Below are 21533 nucleotides of genomic sequence, written 5' to 3' on the forward strand. Positions count from 1 at the left end.
CAAATGAAAAAATGTTTGTTCTATTCATGATGATTTTCCAATAGGAATGTCAGAAGGATGGTTGTTTTTCTAGTAAGTAGTTTTCTAGTTCAACTAATTGCACAATGTAATATGTCAATTGAGTGTGACAGTTTGTGTGCACATGTAGAGAGAGAGAGAGAGACAGAAAGAGAGTGTGTGTGTGTGTGTGTGTGTGTGTGTGTGTGTGTGTGTGTGTCTGTATCGTGGCCCATTGTATCTATCAGTGTGGCCACAGTGAGTTTAAGTGCCATTGCAGGCGTCCCATCGATCAGGCTGTCAGTGGAGATGGCCTGCAGGTTTCACTCAGGCTGCCCACTGGGTGTGAAGGACACTGATGTGACAGCAGTAATTACACAAACAGGAAGCCAGCTCGGGCGACAGTCAGTCAGAGGAGCTCAACTGTGCTCTCAGCACAGCATTACCCTCTCCTGCTCTTCCTTTGAGCCGGTCTGATTGCAATCACAGCAAAGGGCATCATCTATTTGTGTACACACTCGCTGAAGCCTGAAATTAATATCTTATCTTATATGGAAATTAAATAACAAGATATGGTATGATACCAGTTAAATATATTGGTGCGGTTGCACCGAATGTTTTCTGTTAAAGTTATGTTACACAGGCATACTATAGTATTACATAACGGGGCGGTATAGCACTGGACAGAGATGAAGTCAAGTCCTGGACTAAATTGCACGTTCAACAGAAGATTTTAGTCCATTTCTTTAGTCCAGGACTAGGATTCATCTGGGTCGGAGATATCAGTCTAATAAGAGGAAGCACTGGGAATGGCGTCCCTGCGTATCTGCTAGTATGAACAAATGTCATCTGTTTTAATGATGCATCTTTCCATTGAGTTGGCCTCCCTGTTAATTATTTCCCATATTGATTTGTGAATTGCAGCAGCTTTACATGCAGGTCAATGATCACAGGGCCTGCTCCTGGGCCCTGCCTCTCTGCCCTCTCTCACTTCAGGTCACACACACACACACACACACACACACACACACACACACACACACATAAGTAACCACAGTAACTAAAATCTGTCAATTACACATCCATGTACATTTGTACATATATGTAGATACACACATTAAAAAGTACTAATCTGTAACGGCTTACAATCTCTTTCCCACTTCTCTTCCTCTCCTTTTTCTCTCAGGATGGATCGAGACAGAGGCATGGGGGTCTCCCACCTTCATTATGAAGGGGAGGAGGGTGAGTGAGATCAACTGTATTCTGAGTCTGAGTCTGACCCACGTTTAAAAGAAAATCGAAAACTCATTACATAATTGTATGTAGTTAGACTAATTATAATTATACAGTTGATTCATCACTGTAGTTTGATATCTATCCAATACAATAATGTATCTTTATTAAATCCAATCTACTAATTGTTGTAAATATGTAGTTAATCTTGTTAGAAATGAATTATGGTTTTCTGTGATGATAGTTTTCTGTTATGGGAACTGGGATACCTTTTACTGTACAACACCCGACATAGTGTACATGTGTGTGTGTGTGTGTGTGTGTGTGTGTGTGTGTGTGTGTGTGTGTGTGTGTGTGTGTGTGTGTGTGTGTGTGCATGCGTGTAAGCACGTTTGTGTGTTGGTATGTGTGTATACAGGTTGGTCTAATTTAGCACACCATGTCCAGAGCAGGCCTCTAGCTTGTCCATTTGCCAGAGCATCATTGATTTCCCTGAGTTTTGTTTTGCACTGAAGGGGAAGTAACACAGTTAGGTCCTGGCTTGATACATCCGTTTCTGCCTAGCACTCGGAGGTCATTTAGTCAAATAATTGTAGATAGTCAATTATTTCAGCAGGCTTTTTCTACACCATTGGTTTGGTACAATGGTCTAATTATTGTACCAGTTGTGTTTTTCTCTAGTTGGTGGGATAGCTTAGCTTCACTGTACAGTGGCAGTATAGTCAGTGTCATCATAACTGACAGTATGCCGTTTTAAGATAGTAGAGCAAGACCAAAGACCAATAGAGCATTTTGCATAGCTGACATGATGAAAGTAAAACATGAAAAAGTGATTAGAAGAGGATGATGTGGAGAGGAGTCATTTAAAAAATATGCAAATGATTCGTACGATTTGAATAAGAACAGATTAGCTTTTTTGTTCATTAATTTTCGTTCTTAATTGAGGATGTTTTATTGGTTTATTCATTAAAAACAGAGAGAGACAGCGTATCATAATGTATTCATAGTGACTGATTTAACATTCATGGAAATATTCCTTTGTGTACCAGCGATTAAGTGAATAGTGTGATTAGGTTCTTAAAATAAATCTTTTTTATTTCAGTCTGTTTTTGCTCAGTTTGGTGGTTCAGAGCTTTTCTAAGGTTGATTATGCTCTATAATATATTTCTTGCAGTATATTTACCTCTTCTCGCTCTATTTAATCTGTTGATTCTGATGTTGTCATTACGTTACGTTGCTGTCCACAGACCATCAGTCCATCTACATTGGCGTCCCCGTGCCTCGAGGCTACCGGCGCAAACGCAGGCGAAGACGCTCCATGTCCAGCCGCGACGTGGGGGACAGGGACATGGACAGAGACCGACAATATGAGCACCACCGACACGGCGACCACCATGACCACGACCATGACGACAGGGACAGATACAGAGACGTAGACATAGAGGAGGGGGTCATGGACGACCTCATCGTCCCTCCTGAAATCAACCGCACCAGTGAGTCTTCCTCCACACACTCTTAAAAAAAAAAAAAAAAAAGGGTTCCAATAGGGTTCTTCGTCTGTCTCTGTGGGAGAACCCTTTGAAGAACCCTTTTTGTGTTCCATGTAACCAAAACCGTCTGTGGAAAGGGTTCTGCATGGAACCCAAAAGGGTTCTTCAAAGGGTTCTCCCACAGGGACAGCTGAAGGACCCTTTTTGGTAGGGAGCGCCTCCCACATACCATAACTCTGACACCCAGACAGACAGGTCACCTCCAGTATACGTAATTGCTGCTCTGTGCTTTGACATTATCTTCTACCCTTTCCCGTCCATCAAACATAGGCATTGACAATCATAGCTGGATGGACTGTTTGAATTGTTCAGTAGATTATTCATGAGGATAATGAATGGTCACGTGGCAGCCCAATAGCTGGAACACGTTGTTCTTCTCTCTATGCTTTCCGGTTCAGGAGAGCAGCCACTGCAAACGTACCACTGTACTGTACATGAATAATAACACTGGATTTCAAATATATCCCTAGTGGTGAATAAAAAAAATAAAAAAGAACAACAAAGAGATGAGAGATAAAAGCTAAGGAAACACTTTTGAAAGAAGGAAAGTAAAACAAGTTTGTGAAGGGAATAACGTTTTGGAGGATCAATGGACCTTTTGATGTCCCCCATCTCTCCTCCTCACGGTAAAGAGAGCTACTTAGCTCCAGTGAGAGTCTCTCCAGCAGTAAGATTAATACCCACCCTGTGTTTGCGTCTGAGGGTTTGTAATGGCCGGATAGAGAATTATAGAGATAGAGAAATGTAGTCATTTTTTGTTGTGCTACAAGACATACAGTACAATCGCTTTGTTCCGCCAACTCATAACCCCTAATTGCTGTGTTAGACATTGTAAATGAACCCTCTCACGCCTCCCTGCAAGCAGATGGAGCAAACAGAGCATCTCTCAACAGTGCATTGACCATTGTGGTCTATTATTTCTTTACTCATTCTATGGTAAGATACTAATATGATAAAGGAGAACATAGGTGATTTTGAATAGGTGGGTAAGATCACTGAACCTTCTCCTATAGTTTGTCCTCAGCTTGACTTTCGTATGTTTGTTTTTTCCATTGCCATTGTTTCATTCACAAATACCCTCCCCCACAAATGTTTGACAAGTGAGCCCTTCCAGGGTAATATATCTATATAACAGGCAATACAACTGGAATTCTCTTACGGGTTCATGTCAATACAATGATTTAGTGTCATTGAACCCTCATGTCCTTTTGCAGCTCACTATGTAATTATAGTTCCATCTATAGGTTACAATATTGCCACCAACCAAGGTTCAACACTCTCTCCCCCCCCCCGATGGCAACCCAGATACGGGATCCTTGACACTGATCATGTAAATGTCACATAATCAAAGGGATCGTACCATACAGTTAAGCAGGTCATTGATTATCTATAAGTCCACATGCCTTTCTGTGTGGTGGAGGAGCTGGTTCTTCATTATCACCGACTAATTAAGCCATTGTTACACCGTACAAAAGTATTGACGTATTGGTCAGCTGTGGGATCGGAGCTGACAGGATAAAGAGTTATTTTGTGGTTTAGTATCACTATATTGATGAGAGAGGATATCTGTTTTGAGGTCAGGTCATTGAGCTGAGCATTGACCACTCAGTACATTCCATACAGCACTGTAGACATCAAGCCTAGGGGTCAGGGATGTTCCCATTTGTTTCATAGAAATACTGTCCAGTTCATGGCCCAATCATACCCATTAGTGTGGAGCAGACTTGAGTCCAACATAGTATTTTAAAGTGTTGCTTAATGTCCATGAACTGTAATGTATTTCATTATGATTACTGTTCTGTTGTCTACAAATTGACATGAATTGTTACCAGCTAGCTAGCGCATAAGGTTTGTCATGGCTTGTATACACAGTGTTACAATTACCTGTTGGGCAAGTCCTGGGCACACCAGGAGTGACAGCTACATTTGCCACCACTGTGAATCACACTAATCAGTCTGTGGCTGGGAAACAGGTTATTTTAAACTAAAGGTTCTAGCGTTAGGCCCCGGCCACACCAAACTATCAGAAAATGAATAAAAACTGACACGTATGGAATCACTATATGATTTGTTCCGTGGAATTTGTGACTTTTGAACAATGCAAACTAGCAACTCAATACGAAACATTGTTTCGAATTGGCTAAATGGACAAACAGACTGCGGAAAGTTCAACTGTACAAAACTGTTTTTGGCGGGAAGAAACTGTCAAAACATTGAGAAACCATTGGCTCAATCCATAATTAATGGATAGTATGGTTGACATGGGGGCCTAAGGCTACTGTTATTTAGCCTATCGGTTCATGAGGTCTAGTTAAGATCAAAGAATAAAAACATTCTTTTTGACAAGGATCCACCATGGATCAAAACACTGTTACCATTAAACAGTCCCTCCAGGATTTTGCGATTATTTCCAGTCCAATCAAACCACACATCAACAAACGTGTTTTGTCCCCTGTCAACGTGTTCATGTGTGTAGCTGATAGTGAACGACTGACAGGCAGAACAAGGGACAAAAATCTCATTTGCCTTCAAAAATATCAGCTAAAGACAAAATGATTGTTTTCATAACTATTGTGCAAAACTATTTCCCAGTGTTTTATATGACAGCAGAGGCAAGTTGTTTAGTCATCCATGTACTGCTGGAACAGTATAAGAGAAAGTTGTTCATCATATAAGAACAATGCATATACAGTATGACATGTTATTGCTTTAAGTGAAACTAACACTAAGCATAAAAAAAAAGAATAATCACAAATTGCATCTCAAAATTTCAGAAAATCGGCAGCAAAATCAAGCCTTTTTGGCCGCAGATGTCTCAAAAAAGCATTTAGAAATCCTGGAGGGACTGATTAGAGATGATAATGGAGCGTTCGTGTGTGTCGATTTTGTCTTCCGCATTTTGTTTGGAGTTGGGTTCATTTGGTGTGTTTTTAAAGGTGTTACATTTGCCCCTGCCTACTGTTACAATCGCCCTCGCTCACGGGGGAAAATGTAACATCAGACTTTTTGGATTAAAACCAATACTGTGATCCAAACTCTTTAGAGACTTATATGACAAATAGATGTCAGTTTCTGATATCAAAAAATGACTGGTCTAGGTTGAGTGGTCTCTGAGCTATAGAGTTAATTGCAAAAAGAAGTACAATTGCCCGAGTCTCCCCTATGTGAAATGATTTTGTATGCTGTTTGACAGGTCTGCAGGGATAGAGGCCATGACCAATGTACCGCTTCTTTTCCTCGACAATGTCATCACTTCATATCACATTCATAACCCCTTGTTAGTGAAGAGAGTTGAACATTCAACTGAACTTTTTAAAAATGGTGAGGTGTCTTCTACTGACACCATATTCTTGCTTGAAACCCCTGGTTACAGTGGGCAAAGATTACATTTAGTTTGAAGTAATATCAAGAGTAAATGTGATCAGGGGTCTATGACTATCTCTGATGTGTGTGTGTGTGTGTGCGTGTGTGTGTGTGTGTGTGTGTGTGTGTGTGTGTGTGTGTGTGTGTGTGTGTGTGCGTGTGTGTGTGTGTGTGTGTGTGCGTGCGTGTGTGTGTGCGCGCGCATGTGTGTCTGTCTGTGTGTGTGTGTGTGTGTCTGCGTGTGTGTGTGTGTGCATGTGCGTGTGTGCGCATGCGCGTGTGTGTCTGTCCCAGTGTCCCCTGCAGCGGAGCGGCTACGCTTCATCCTGGGAGAGGATGATGACTTGCCCAACCCGACACTCTTCACTGAGATGGACACACTGCAGCACGAAGGAGAGGAGCTGGAGTGGAAGGAGTCCGCCAGGTGACTACCCAGTGTCCAAACACACCAACATGACAGAGACAGAGACACACACACACACACACACACACAGGTGGAATCCTAACTCGAGATCCACGTGCGTAAATCTAGCATTGAAGTCAATGGAACTGGAAATGGATTACTAGAGGTTTTCATCCTGTATGAGATCAACTTCAGTCACCTGTGTCATGCTGTGTGTGTGTGTGTGTGTGTGTGTGTGTGTGTGTGTGTGTGTGTGTGTGTGTGTGTGTGTGTGTGTGTGTGCATAAATGCGTGCCTGCGTGTGTGTGTGTGTATGCAAACAAAAGTAAAACAGTAAAAACAAATGTGTTAACCATGGTGTGGAATTGAATAATTGAATAACTTAATGCAGAGCTAACAGTGTGAATGTGATTGTGAGACATGCAGACCCACACAGATACATCTTGATGTTTCTCCCAACACCCTGTAACTATTCATTACAAGTCTGGATGTTGAAACCAAACACTCAGACTTGACATTCACACCTACTTTCAAACAGGGTGTGAGCTGGGGTGTGACTTGGAATCTCTATGTAATGTATTCACTGTGGAAATACATTTCCTCTTTTCCTCATTTCCTCATTTCTTTCTAATCTAATCGAATACGATCTCTGTGTGTTCCTGTGCTCTTCTCCAGATGGGTGAAGTTCGAGGAGAAGGTGGAGGAGGGAGGTGAGAGGTGGAGCAAGCCCCATGTGTCCACCCTGTCCCTACACAGTCTGTTTGAGCTGAGGACCTGTCTACAGACCGGCACAGTGCTGTTGGATCTAGAGGGATACTCGCTGGCCCAGATCGTTGGTGAGCCATGAGAATTCACACAGTAATGTTAGAAAAAACTCTTAGAAAAAAAAGGTGCTACCTAGGACCATAAAAGGGTTCTTTGGCTGTTTCTGTGGGAGAACCCATTGAAGAACCTTTTTGGGTTCTATGTAGAACCCTTTCCACAGAAGCTTCTAAATGGAACCCAAAAGGGTTCTACATGGAACCCATAAGGGTTATGAAAGGGTTCTTCAACAGGGACAGACAAATAACCCTTTTGGAACCTTTTTTTTTTTCTTAAGTGTATTGTTATTCATAACTAAACAATGCATTTACACACACTGGGCATTGTATTCCTTTGACAGCATGTGTTACAAACAACCGGTAGACATGTGAGTGTGCGGTTACTATGTTCAGTGTATTTCAGTGATGTTTCAAAGTAGCCTTGTGATATTCGGTGTCATATGATGGAGAAGCTCAAAAAAAGAGGAAAACACACTCACCTTGTTTTGCGAAGTACAGGCTGGCGGGCAGTTTATTCAAAGAAAAGAAGAAAGCCGCACATTCTGCCTTCTTTAAGGTTTCATAATAAGGAGAAGGAAATGGATCTATGATGAACGATGCTGATGTGTGACTTGATTTTATGAAAATGAAAATAAACCTTTATTCCTCGAACTAGATGACATCATCGAGCAACAGGTAGAGGAGGGCATGCTTGCCCCTGACCTGAGAGAGAAGATCAGCTTTGTCCTACTACGGAAGCACAGGCACCAGACCAAGAAGCCCATCCACCGCTCTTTGGCTGACATGGGCAAGTCCAGCACCGGCAGCGGTGAGTGTCTCTCTCTCTGTGGCCGAGCACCATGGCCCTCAGCAACCCTACATTCCAGTGCCTCGAAAATGCTCCCATACATTGATGTAACTGCATCATACATGACCATGGTCGACACCAAGGTGTGGTGGAATATCTGGAATATGAGACTATGGAAAATAGCACATGAAAAAAAAAGAAAGAAAAAAAGTCAGCTCTTTTCACAGTCAAATTAGCTCAGCTTTCCTCACACTTTTTCTGTTAAAGTAAATTCCCAATGTTTTGTAATGCTGTCATCTCAGTGTTTATCTCTCCTGAATCTGTACTTCTTCTTACCTACAGTAACATTCCGTGTGTCGTTGTACTCAAACGGCGGAGGCAAATCCATGTGTATTTTAAATGGATCAAATGAAGGCATTCATTCATTCCGTCCTTCACACCGCTGTCAACCACTGTGTGTGTTTCCTCCCTCTTCCTCAGCCCGTAGTCCTCAGCCTCCACGCAGCGCCGCTGGAGCAAATGCCGCCTTCAACCGCTCCACTGAGGACCTGCGCTTGAAACAGCAGTCAGCCAGCTATGGCCGCCTGCGTAAGTGCCCGTGAAGAAATATAACGGCTCTATTATTTCATCATGCATCCAATCTATTTGACTCCATTTCGTTTGGGTCCATGTCTTGTGTTTGTGGGTAGGAACTCACTTTATTCTAAAAGCCTTTTTTGTTTGTTTGTTTTTACATTCCTCATACAGTAGGTTTTTACTAGTTAACATGTTAACGTGTTGTGTTGCTTTTCAGGTCATGTCCAAAGTAGGAGTATGAATGACATTGCAGACACTCCCAGCACAGACCAGGTGACCCACTAGTGCAACAGACAATATTACAGGCTCAATTCACAGAGAAAGTACATGTTTTATGTAATCGAAATCATACTTAGTATTTGTGTTGAATTAGATCACCATAATCTAAGTTAGAGTACATTACCTAAAATGAGTATTTTCTCTGTGGTGAACAATTTAGTTATTTTTTCCCCACAAAGCTTGTTTGATTGAATGGCAACCAGAGTGTTTGTAATGTAGGAATTCATATTCCTATCTTTTGCAATGGCTTTTGCAAAAAAAAAGTGTTGAGTTTTGTGTGTGTATGCTCTACTTCTGCCCCTTCTAGCCTATTCTAATGTTGAGAAATTATTGTATTCGGTCTAGAGGGTTTGTATTGCAGTTATGTGTTATCGTTGCTTTGGAAACCAGCATTTTTCAATGTCTCATTAATCTCTGATTGTGTTTGTTTTAGTGTTAGTGTCATAGAGTAGTCTTTTCTGAGGTTGACTCCACAGAATGATTTCAACCTGGTGAATTGGGCTGTCATGGAGTATGAAGAGAGTCTTGATCATTGTGTTCAAAACAGTTGCTTTCTCACAATTTTATGGCCAAATACTTCTCTGAGATATAAATAATCTTATAGTCTATATGTTATAGGCCTCCAACTCTTAAGCAGGTCTAGATTCCCTTTTTTAGGGAGCAAGGACAACACTGCCCATTGACAGCTAACTGGCAATTCCCCAAATGATTCCTTGAACACCTGAGATAATGTGTAGGACATAGGGATTTAATCTTATTCGTTATCCTGGGCACCTGACTGTCTCTTCATCTATCTGTCCAGTATCCAAGCTACAAATTCTCAGTAAACTGCCGCCATGGATTATGGTTGAGTTGTTTTATCAAATGTTTGGGCATGTTTGAATTGTGTTTGCATGCATACTGAACTTCACACATGCCAGTGTGCCAGTGTTTGATTAGTGTCTGTCTGTCTGTGTCTGTCTGTCTGTGTGTGTGTGTGTGTGTGTGTGTGTGTGTGTGTGTGTGTGTGTGTGTGTGTGTGTGTGTGTGTGTGTGTGTGTGTGTGTGTGTGTGTCTGGCTCACCGGCAGGGCTGGGCGAGGGTAGTCTAGGTCAGTATTGAGCTGGCATTGGGAAAACGTGTCTCATTGTCCCATCCGCGTGCCTCACATGTGGTGACTGACACAGGCTTAGCGATTCTCCTTCACACCGTTACATCGTTCCAGCCTACAGAAAAAGATGCTCTGAGACCAGAGTGTTGTTATCCATCAGAAACATGTTGCTAGCAGTGAGGTGAAACGTAATGATGTTCCCCCCTGACAGAGCCATTAGTGGACAGACAGGCTTAAAGGGTAACAGTGGTAATGGTCAAGCCGTAGAAAAACAATGCAATTATTCATCACTTTCACTGTCAGAAGAACGTATCCATTGTTGGTTGATATACATTACCGTTGACATGTACTGTATCTATGTGTGACGCAATTGAACTTCAAAATCATCTTGTCAATGCTGTTGAGATTGCGGTCCATACTGAGTGACATGATGTACTGTGTCAAATCTCTGTGTTCTTCCTCTCCTCCTCCGTAGCTAAAGAATAAGTTCATGAAAAAGATCCCTAGAGATGCGGAGGCATCCAACGTTCTGGTGGGTGAGGTGGACTTCCTGGATAAGCCCTTTGTGGCGTTTGTCCGCCTGTCTCAGGCCACCACTCTGGGAGGACTAACCGAGGTCCCCGTGCCCACTAGGTAATGGCTGTTCACAAGACAATACAATACAATACAAAATGTCTTTATTGGTATATTTTTCAAAGGATATTACAGTTTTTGCTGTCACAGTACCCAACCTCAGACACATACATTCTTAGAAAGAATCATTTTGAGCTTCATGTAGAACCCCTTTGGGTTCCATGAAGAGCCCTCTGTGGAAAGGGTTCTAAATGGAACGCAAAAGCGTTCCTCAAAGGGTTCTCTCACAGAGAGAGCCGAAAAAACTTTATGGTTCTAGGTAGCACCTCTTTTTCTAAGTACAAGTACAAGTGTCAAGTACATATACATACACATACTTCACTTCACTCCTTCCTTCCTTTCTGCCAGTTTTTACATGCTATGCTATGCCATAGCCCTAAACTATTGTTGAGGAGTCTTTCTTCCCCCACTGCACAGATTCTTGTTTATTCTATTGGGCCCCCAAGGAAAAGCCAAGTCCTATAATGAGATCGGTCGAGCCATAGCTACCCTGATGGTGGATGATGTAAGTGTCTGAAATGAAAATACAAACTTGATTGTCGGGAAGATCGAGTCAGCATAAAATGGTGGTATCATATTGTGGTAGTTAGGCCTCTATGACTCGTTTTAAGGTCCAGTTAGTCTTGAAATGATCCTGCAATCATGACCCAACTCTCTCTCTCTCTCTCTCTCTCTCTCTCTCTCTCTCTCTCTCTAGCTCTTCAGTGATGTGGCTTACAAGGCCAGAGATCGAGATGATCTGATTGCAGGCATAGATGAGTTCTTGGATGAGGTGATAGTGCTGCCACCAGGAGAGTGGGACCCCAAAATCCGTATCGAGCCCCCTAAAAAAGTGCCCTCGGCTGACAAAAGGTTAGGCTGTCACTGTAATCATTCACCATATTGTATCAGTCACCTCAGAGACCCACAGCATTAAGCCCCCTTCAATATCTTTGTCATCACTTGCTGTGTATTACGGTTATGGTGTTTTGTTGTTACGCTGATGTGTTGATGTTGTGTTTCTTGTCTGTCTGTAACAATGGGCTGTGAATTCTTTACTCCTGTTTAGTCATCCCAGAGGAAAATAAAGTATCTATCACCACTTCCCCTCTTCTCACTTCCCCCTTCTCTGTCTCTCTGGTGTGTCTGTGTCTGTGTCTGTGTGTGTGTGTGTGTGTGTGTGTGTGTGTGTGTGTATGTGTGTATTGTGTGTGTGTAGGAAGTCGGTGTTCTCTCTGAGCGAGCTGGGCCCGATGAACGGGGCGGCAGGTGGAGGAGGGGGCCCCAGCGACGATGAAGAGATGCCAGTGGCACACGAACTGGGAGAGGAGCTGGCATTCACTGGGAGGTATGCCATTGAGTGATCTGAGGTAGAGAGATGAAGGTGATCAACTCATTCAAACAAAGTCTTTAGGGTGCAGGGTGCAGAGTCAGAATACAGAGAAAAGAAAACCTGCACTCGATAGAATTTCATTTTGGAATTGAATGCGTCGCAGCAGCGGTCAAACTGACACTTTTCGACATTCGCTTTCTTTTCAGACCTTGAGTTGGTCTGAACTGAAGTTATTGGAATAAGAGCTGGGGTTAGGGTTAACCCTAACCCTAACCCCTAACCCTAACCCCTAACCCTAACTCATGTTAAATTGAGTTGAAGCTGTGCAAAAAGTCAACTTGATTTCACATTTTCAACATTCATTCAGTAGTGACGAATACAGCGACTGCTCAGACTGTCACGCTGGTTGGTTAATAATGTTCATTTCTGCTCCTCATCTTCCATGCCCAGGTTTTTTTAAATCATGCTTCAATTGTCCCATCCTGTCACTGTGAAGCGACAGACTGAAATTACTCCTCCGCTGTTAAAAAGATGAAAATGCATTAAGCAGACTAGCAGAGCATGTTATAACCGTGTGTGTGTGTGTGTGTGTGTGTGTGTGTGTGTGTGTGGCAGGTTCTGTGGAGGTCTGTACCTGGACATCAAGAGAAAGCTGCCATGGTTGCCAAGTGATTTTTATGAGGGTTTTCACATCCAGTCAATCTCTGCCGTGTTGTTCATCTATCTGGGCTGCATCACTAATGCCATCACCTTCGGTGGGCTGCTAGGAGATGCCACTGACAACTACCAGGTACCCGGCGTATGCACTACATCCATTTATTCAGCTCAATACTCACCATTTAAGATAAGTGCCAGGGCTGGCTGTGATGATTTACACATGTCAGTTTGAAATATAGCAGTACATTATGTAATATACACTCTCTCTCTAACGCACATGCACGCACGCACACACACACGTACGCACGCACTCACTCACTCACACACACACACACACACACACACACACACACACACACACACACACACACACACACACACACACGCACACGCATCCCCCTCCCTCATACTCTCTCCCTCCTCCCTCTCTCTCCCTTCCCTCTGTCTCTGTCAGGGTGTGATGGAGAGTTTCCTGGGTACAGCTCTAGCAGGGGTGACGTTCTGTCTGTTTAGTGGCCAGCCTCTCATCATCCTCAGCTCCACGGGCCCCATCCTCATCTTTGAGAAACTGCTTTTCGATTTCAGCAAGTGAGTAAAAGCCCTTTAGATCCCAGTTAGATACATCGATTTAACTACTGTACAGTGTTAATTGCACCCTTCATGTGTCACATGAGGGTGGATATTCATGCCTGGGCCATGAAAGGAACATCCATGCCTACCACTGACTGCCTGCCCCCTATACCCATATGTCCATGGTTGTGGTCTCCATTCCCAGGAGCAACAATATCGATTACCTGGAGCTGCGTCTGTGGATAGGGATCCACTCCTGTCTCCAGTGCTTCATCCTGGTGGCCACCGACGCCAGCTACATCATCAAGTACATGACCCGGTTCACCGAGGAAGGATTCTCCAGCCTCATCTCCTTTATCTTCATCTCGGACGCCATCAAGAAGATGGTGGGCTCCTTCAAGTACTACCCCATCAACACCGACTTCAAACCCGAGTACGCCACGGCCTACAAGTGCGAGTGCCTGGCCCCTGACCCAAGTGAGTCCATGTCCTTGCCTCAGAGAGATGCAGCATAGGGCTCTTAGGCAGCATAGGGCTCTTAGGCAGAGCCCAGGGTTGGGGTCAATTTCAAGTTCAATCATGTAGGAAGTGATTTGAAACTCCAATTCAAATGCTGAAACTTGTTTTTAATTTACACTAGAATGCTATCAAAAAGCACACACACTGGTGAGTTGCTGACTTTTGGAACATCTACCCAGATACTCTTAATTTTTTTAATTGAAGATTTTAATTCATTGAAAAACCATAGAAAATGAATGCCTTTTTAAAAAATAAGTATTATTATCTAATTGTAATTCAAGTCAGTTCCTGAACTGACAGAATTGAAAAGGAATTGACCCCAACCCTGGCCTGAGTTCCCTTCAGGGGGCAGATTGGGGTCATGCAGTACGTCCTGCGGAGTTGTTCCGGGATACTCATGAATTCTGAGAAATGACTTAAGACATTTGAGTACTGTAACTGATTTGTTTCCTGTTTGTTTTTGCTGCACACACACAATTTGGCTACTGCGAGTGAGTAACACTTACTTTGTATGCATGAGCTTCTACTCTCTCTCTCTCTTTGTCTTTGTCTCTTCAAAGTGTCAAAGTCTAACTATCTATCTATTGAATTCTCATTATGTTTTTGTATTTCTCCTGTCCCCTGTATGCCCCTCTGGTGTTTTTTTCCATCTCTGCATTTTCTCATTCATTACCTTCCTGTCTCCATCGCCTCACTCACATCAACAGTGGCTGCAATGATCTTCAATGTGTTTAGTTCCAGTGCCAGATAAAAACAGTAGTCTCTTTGGGGTAAGTGGTTGTTTTTATCCTATTTTCATTTTGTCTTCTTTATTTGGAGTCAGGTATTGAGCGCCATGTCATAAACACTGTCTGTCTGAATACTTGAGGGCATCATCATATTTCATAGGTTACTCCCACGGAGGACTTTCCATATGCATTTGACATTGCATCAATTCGTCATTTATCAGACAATTGGGGAATGTGTGTTTACAGCAAATGGGTTCCCATGGGGGATCTGTCTGCCACATGAATCGGTTAGCTACCATTTGCTTTCTCAGCGTCTCTCTTGTTGTCTCTCTCCTTTTATCTTCTCTCTCTCTCATCCGATACTTCCATTCCACCAACCATTTTCTCTCCCCTTCACCTTCTTTCTTTTCTATTGCACTTTTTTTCTTAAAACTCTGCCCATCCCGTCCTTCTTCTTCTCCATGTGTTCTTCCACTCCTCTCCCCTCCCCTCCCCTCCCCTACCCGCCCTCCTCTCCTTCCCTCCATCCTCCCAGTTGAATATCACAGCTCTAGACTGGAGTCAGCTGAGTAAGGACGAATGCCTGAAGTATGGTGGCTCTCTGGTGGGGAACAACTGCAAGTACGTTCCTGATCTGGCCCTCATGTCCTTCATCCTCTTCTTTGGCACCTACTCCATGACCGTCTCGCTGAAGAAGTTCAAGTTCAGCCGCTACTTTCCTACCAAGGTGAGACCAGAAGAATGGTATCTGTAGCCAGGGTGGGTGGTATCTGTAACCAGGGTGGGTGGTATCTGTAGCCAGGGTGGGTGGTATCTGTAGCCAGGGTGGGTGGTATCTGTAGCCAGGGTGGGTGGTATCTGTAGCCAGGGTGGGTGGTATCTGTAGCCAGGGTGGGTGGTATCTGTAACCAGGGTGGGTGGTATCTGTAGCCAGGGTGGATGGTATCTGTAGCCAGGGTGGGTGGTATCTGTAACCAGGGTGGGTGGTATCTGTAGCCAGGGTGGATGGTATCTGTAGCCAGGGATTCAGCCTAAGAATGGCTGATGTGAGGGACATCATGTGTTGTGTATACTGCACAGTAGATGTATATGCATAACTTGTCCACATGCCACATGGTCAATGCAGATGTCTATACTTTATGTATATTTGGTGTTTCACCAATATGTTTCACCTGAATGTTTAATTTCAATAAAAATACAATTTGCAAACTCTTCTCTCTTTGCTGTGACATTTATTCACCAATGTTTCGGTTCAATCGGGTGTCGCGCCTGTTGAGAATATTGAGCAGGAAAAGTTGGTGAATGAATGTCACGGCAATGACAGAACAGTTTGTGACTTTCTTTTTCACTAAGTTTTGAGTTATGTTTCGTTAGTCATCCCCTGCATCCTTTATTCCTTTTATACTCCCCTGAACATCCTTTGTTTCTTGCTCTACAATCTTTTCCTCCTGTCGCTCCTTCTATATCTCTCCTTTGTCTCTGGTGTCAAATCCCAACCAATGAACAATGTTCTCTCCCTGATCCTCAACGTACGTACTGGCTCCCCTGACGTCCCTAGAGACCTGACTCTGCATGTCCCTCACATCAGCAGGTCCCTGTCAACCACACCCTTGGTTCTTTACTCATGTCAACAGGCCAGAGTAGACAGTGACACAGAACAACTGACTAACTCTAACACATACAGCTAGATATGATTTATGTATTAGCAGGCTAGACAGTGACAGAGAAATATATGCCCATATTGCACAGAGAGGACTATTTTTAATATATGAGCCAATCAATGCATTTGAGATGTGACTGTATCTCATTCGGAGTTTGTGTTTTCTTGGCTTCCTCTGTGCCTCCTTTGGCTGTGGGTCCAGTTGAGGAAGCTCATCAGTGACTTCTCCATCTTCGTGGCCATTATGACCTTTGTGGGTCTGGACATGTTAATAGGACTCCAAACACCTAAGCTCATCGTCCCCACAGAGTTCAAGGTACTGTAAAGGAGCATTTTAAAAAACTCTCATCATTCATGGTTATGGTTCATCATGGTTGTCCAGACGTTCAGAAGTTCTCGGTCCATTCAAACAGTTGTGTGTCATGATACGTGTTGGAATGTTTCTTCCATTGTCATTCTAACAGTCCAATCTCTGAATCCCTGTAGCCTACGCGCCCCAACCGGGGCTGGATAGTGCTGCCGTTTGGGAAGAACCCATGGTGGGTGTATTTGGTCAGCTTTCTCCCAGCTCTCCTCGTCACCATCCTCATCTTCATGGACCAGCAAATCAGTGCTGTCATCGTCAACCGCAAAGAGAACAAGCTGAAGGTGCTGTAGCCCTTCTGGTGTCTACAACTACACTGTCCACTACAATGCCAACGTCAACTACACTCTTCGAAAAAGAAAGACGCTACCTAGAACCATTAAGGGTTCTTCAGCTGTCCCTTTTGGAGAACCCTTTGAAGAACCTTTTTTTAGTTCCATGTCATACACTTTTGGGTTCCATGTAGAACCCTTACCACAGAAGGGTTCTACAAAGGGTTCTCCAAAAGGGACAGCCGAAAAACCTTTTTAGAACCCCTTATTCTAAGAATGTACTGTATAATAGAAAGCTGTAATAAACAGTCGCAATTGAGTTGAACTTCTCCTTGGTGTCTTTCCATGGCTGCAGAAAGGCTGCGGCTACCACCTGGACCTGTTCTGGGTGGGGGTCTTGATGGCTGTCTGCTCTTTCTTGGGCCTGCCCTGGTACGTTGCTGCCACCGTCATCTCCCTCGCCCACATCGACTCTCTGAAGATGGAGACTGAGTCCAGCGCGCCCGGGGAGCAGCCACAGTTCCTTGGTGTCAGGTGAGTGAGCATCGACAGACAGACAGTGACTCTGGACACTAAAACCTTATGCATACCACTGAGCCGAGCTGAGCTATACTGGGCTGGCCTGGTTACGCATCCACCATCGTTGCTGAAACAGTGCTGGAAAGGACAATGTGAAAGGAAAATATCCGAGCCACCACAGTATGGTTCAAGTCGGCCGGGTAGTGTGTAAAGCTCTTAAGATGTATAGGGTCAGGCCAAACTCTCCTGCTGTTTTAAATGGAGAGGTGTTCTGTTTTGTTTTGTTATTGTCCGTCTCCCCCCCCCCCCTCTCTCTCTCTCTCTCTCTCTCTCTCTCTATACAAAGGGAGCAGAGACTAACAGGTATTCTGGTATTTGTACTGACGGGAGTCTCCATCTTCCTGGCTCCAGTTCTACAGGTGAGGATAGTACAGAGAAATATGTTGAGATTCTAACGTCTCTCAAATTGCAATGAAAAGTGGAGAGGTGGATTGATTTGACCACATGTCATGTACAAGGGGATGAAGATAACATTTGACGTGTGTGTCCTCCCTCTCATGTGCCCTCAGTACATACCCATGCCAGTGCTTTACGGTGTGTTCCTCTACATGGGCGTGGCTTCTCTCAGTGGCATCCAGGTATGTAGCAGAACAAAGAAACAACAACAACAACAACAACTAAAAGTTGGTAGGTATACCATGCACGTAGAATGCTTTATAGTGTGTAGTATGCGATGCCAATGCGATGCCAGTCATTGCAGATTGAGTCATGTTTGCTATTTTACCAAAGACAATAGGTATGTGGTCCACTAGCATGAATTATACATGCCTCACAAAAAGATGTGCGTTCTCTGTGTGGGTAATGTGGTGCTTTTCAATCAGAATCTGTGTGTCTGGAGGGGAATATGACCCTGTATTCCAGACTCATCTACAGGCATAATTTTGAGATGCATTTTAATGAGGGTATTAGACATGCCCAGAACCACAGGCTCCAGTGAATGTGGACTTCTTGGCCAGGTGCTGTTTAGTTTCTCCTGCCACTCAAGTTAAATGTCACAGAGCAAACAGCTGGGGCGTCTACAATACCAAGCGAGAGCAGAGCACATTAGTGGGGTCCGTTCAAAGTACAAAAATGCAAATCTGTTACAAGCTCAATATCCTTTAATCCAGTCCAGTTATACTCAATCCTAGTTCTGGAGAGCTGAAGTGATGTAAGCTTTTGTTCCAACTCAGCATTGACACACCTGATCCAGCTAATTAAGGTTTTGATGATCAATTGATTAGGTCAAGCTAGTGTGATAGCACTAGACTGGGACAAAAACCTGGACCCACTGCAGCTCTCCAGGACCAGGCTTAAGTAAATCAGACCTTAGAGAATGTCATTCAACCTAGCTTGATGAAACCTCAGAAATGGAAATACATGGATGACTTTTTCATATTTTGATGTCTCTCACCTGTCCTCATAGTTCTGGGACAGAGTCAAATTGTGCATGATGCCATCCAAGCACCAGCCAGACTACTCTTTCCTCCGCCACGTGCCCCTGAGGAGGGTACATCTCTTCACGCTGGTGCAGGTCATCTGTCTGACCGTGCTCTGGGTGCTCAAGTCCACCTTCATGGCCATCATCTTCCCTGTCATGGTATGTATTACTCCATCACTTGGCAAACATTTCAGGCTAGGCTATTTTAGGGCAACTGAACTGAACTGAATTTACTGAAGTGTTTCAATTGGGATTTCTTTTCTTTATGCTTTTTTTTCCTGATTTTAAAGTTACGATATGGACATTTTGATCTCTGGGGGAGCTTTTGAGCTAGCTGGGTCCTCGAAATAGACAGAAATATTGTCAAGAAATTACCTGATTGGACAGACAGGGGCACACCTCCCCACTCCCATGAGAAAAAGCTTATTTTGCAAAGGTTTGTTAACCTTAAGGACTGTGTGGGATGATGAGAAAGCGATTAACATTCTATTATGAACCATCAAGCCAAAATTTTATTTAAAGAATTAGCCCCAAGAGTACTATTCATTCAGTACTATTCATTATCTTTAAATGATCTCATCTTATATTGTCTTATCTTTAAGAGTTAGGGCAATGAAAATATGTCTCTGTGCCGCTCAGATCCTTGGACTGCTGGTGGTGCGTAAGATGCTGGACATGGTGTTCTCCCGACACGACCTAGCATGGATTGACGACCTTCTGCCCGAGAAGGAGAAGAAGAACAAAGAAGATGACAAGAAGAAAAAGAAGGAAAAGAAGGACAAGAAGAAACCGAATAAGGCAGATGACAGCGAAGATGAGGTGAGAAATGTAGAGTTTTGCTTCCACCTGCTGGATATTTCCTTAATCTGCTGTACTTTATTTCTGATGGCTGTGTTTTGTGTCTGTGTTTGTATGCAGGAGAAGTACCATGCTTACTCCAACTGCTCACCCAGCTCTGAGTCTGACCTGGACCGCAGGTATTGTGTTCTCAAACTACACGTTCCTTACAAAGACCTTCTCCACCCTGACACTCAGTCTCAATGGGTAGCACACTGTCATCCTGGCAAATACTATCCATGATACAATAAACATCAGACTGACCACACACGCACGCACCCACACCCGCACGAGCACACACACACACACCCACACCCGCACGAGCACACACACACACCCATACGCACACACAAACACACACACACACACACACACACGCGCGCACCCACACCCATACGAGCACACACACACACACGCGCACCCACATCCGCACAAGCACACACACGCGCATGCGCGCACCCGCACAAGCACCCACTCCCGCACACACACACACACACACACACACACACACACACACACACACACACACACACACACACACACACACACACAATAATTCATAATCCCAATTGTCAAGAAAGCATTATATATGAAAGCATCATATTTTATAACACAGACACAATTTTCCTCTGACTCATCAAGGTTGGGCTTAAGTGTTGTATCACCCTCCTCTCAATGCACTTTTAAAGACAATGCAGATATTTTGGGGGATTTGCAAAGCAATCCTTGCTGCTATTGTATGTATTTTTACTGCACTCTTATATGCTGTTAGGAAAACTAGTTCTAGTGTAATCTTGTATGTGATGCGTCAATGTCTCTCTTTTTCACGTTCAGTTTTTCACGTTTAGCTTGGTTTATATTCTGTAGAAATGTGTGAAATTTGAATAGATTCATTCAATTCATGTCAAATTGTATTTGTATGTAGAAGATCCGCGATGTTTGAGAATGCTCAGCATTTAGCCCACCCCATGCTACATGCTACATGCGTCAGGCTTTTCTTTGGTTGTTTCTTTTTCCTCCATGTGTCGTACAGTCTATGCCCAGCAGTCTGTATACGGGTCCCACATGCATAAACATACACGTTTTGTCATCACCGCCATGCATGAGAATATGCAGCTCAACCCTGGCTTCATATTCTTTATGTAACACTTACAGATAAAGCTAGAAACAGATTCCACTCCCCCTCTACCCTTCGATGTGCACTTCTGCCTGTTACCTTTGCATCTTTGTACTAAATACACACTTGGTGGTAGAATGTACAGAATATCTGCATTGCTTTTAAGAAGGCATGGTTTGGAATATACTATACTACTAAATTGAAGGGAACAAAGTTCTTCATATTTTTGCTAATCAATATCAGAATTGACTTTCTTTTTCTTTTTTTTTTCTGGTCTGGCAATCACGCCTCACACACATTGCTTGTCTTTCCACGCCCTCACATTCCTTGAAGGGTGTGTGCAGGTTGGTAGAAAGGTACAGAACAATGCAAAGAGAACAGACATCAGTCACATCTCCCTTTCATGCTTTAACGTCTTTTGCCAAACCCTCCTCTAATTCACTCATACTATGCATCAGATCCACACAAACTGATTCCCTGTGTAGCCGACGTTTCCTTCTCCTTCTCCCCTCCTCTCCCTCTGTGATGTGGGCTCTGGCTGTGTTTGATAACCGGAGCTTGCCGTTTCTCAGCATCACCCTGCATCTGAAGATCTCCTGCCCCTCGTCCCCGGGGGTCACCATGGGCCACGGGATGGCCTGCCCTGTGCCCCAGGTGAAGATCGAGATGGAGTCCGACTACGACGACACAGACACTGAGACACATCCCCGTCACAGGGACTTGAGCAGCGAGACCACGCTTTAAGAGACACTCCCGGCAGAGCACA

General features: G+C 43.7%; 1 protein-coding gene across 1 annotated transcript; it reads left to right on the forward strand.

Annotated features, from left to right (window-relative positions):
* Window positions 1-1184: 1184 nt before the first annotated feature.
* On the forward strand, window positions 1185-21511 carry slc4a5a (solute carrier family 4 member 5a; the record flags this gene model as incomplete). Its single annotated transcript, XM_083673097.1, is given in 26 exon segments — window positions 1185-1239; window positions 2478-2723; window positions 6438-6567; window positions 7222-7382; window positions 8023-8175; window positions 8635-8742; window positions 8948-9003; window positions 10575-10732; window positions 11150-11237; window positions 11430-11584; window positions 11931-12059; window positions 12660-12834; window positions 13156-13289; window positions 13477-13748; window positions 14498-14520; window positions 14522-14560; window positions 15054-15245; window positions 16381-16494; window positions 16665-16826; window positions 17170-17348; window positions 17680-17752; window positions 17903-17971; window positions 18799-18972; window positions 19453-19632; window positions 19732-19790; window positions 21340-21511. Coding segments are annotated over 26 exon segments (3456 nt in total).
* Between the last annotated feature and the right edge of the window lie 22 nt (window positions 21512-21533).

This window comes from Argentina silus (assembly GCF_951799395.1).
Source record: "Argentina silus genome assembly, chromosome: 7".
Taxonomy (NCBI): domain Eukaryota; kingdom Metazoa; phylum Chordata; class Actinopteri; order Argentiniformes; family Argentinidae; genus Argentina; species Argentina silus.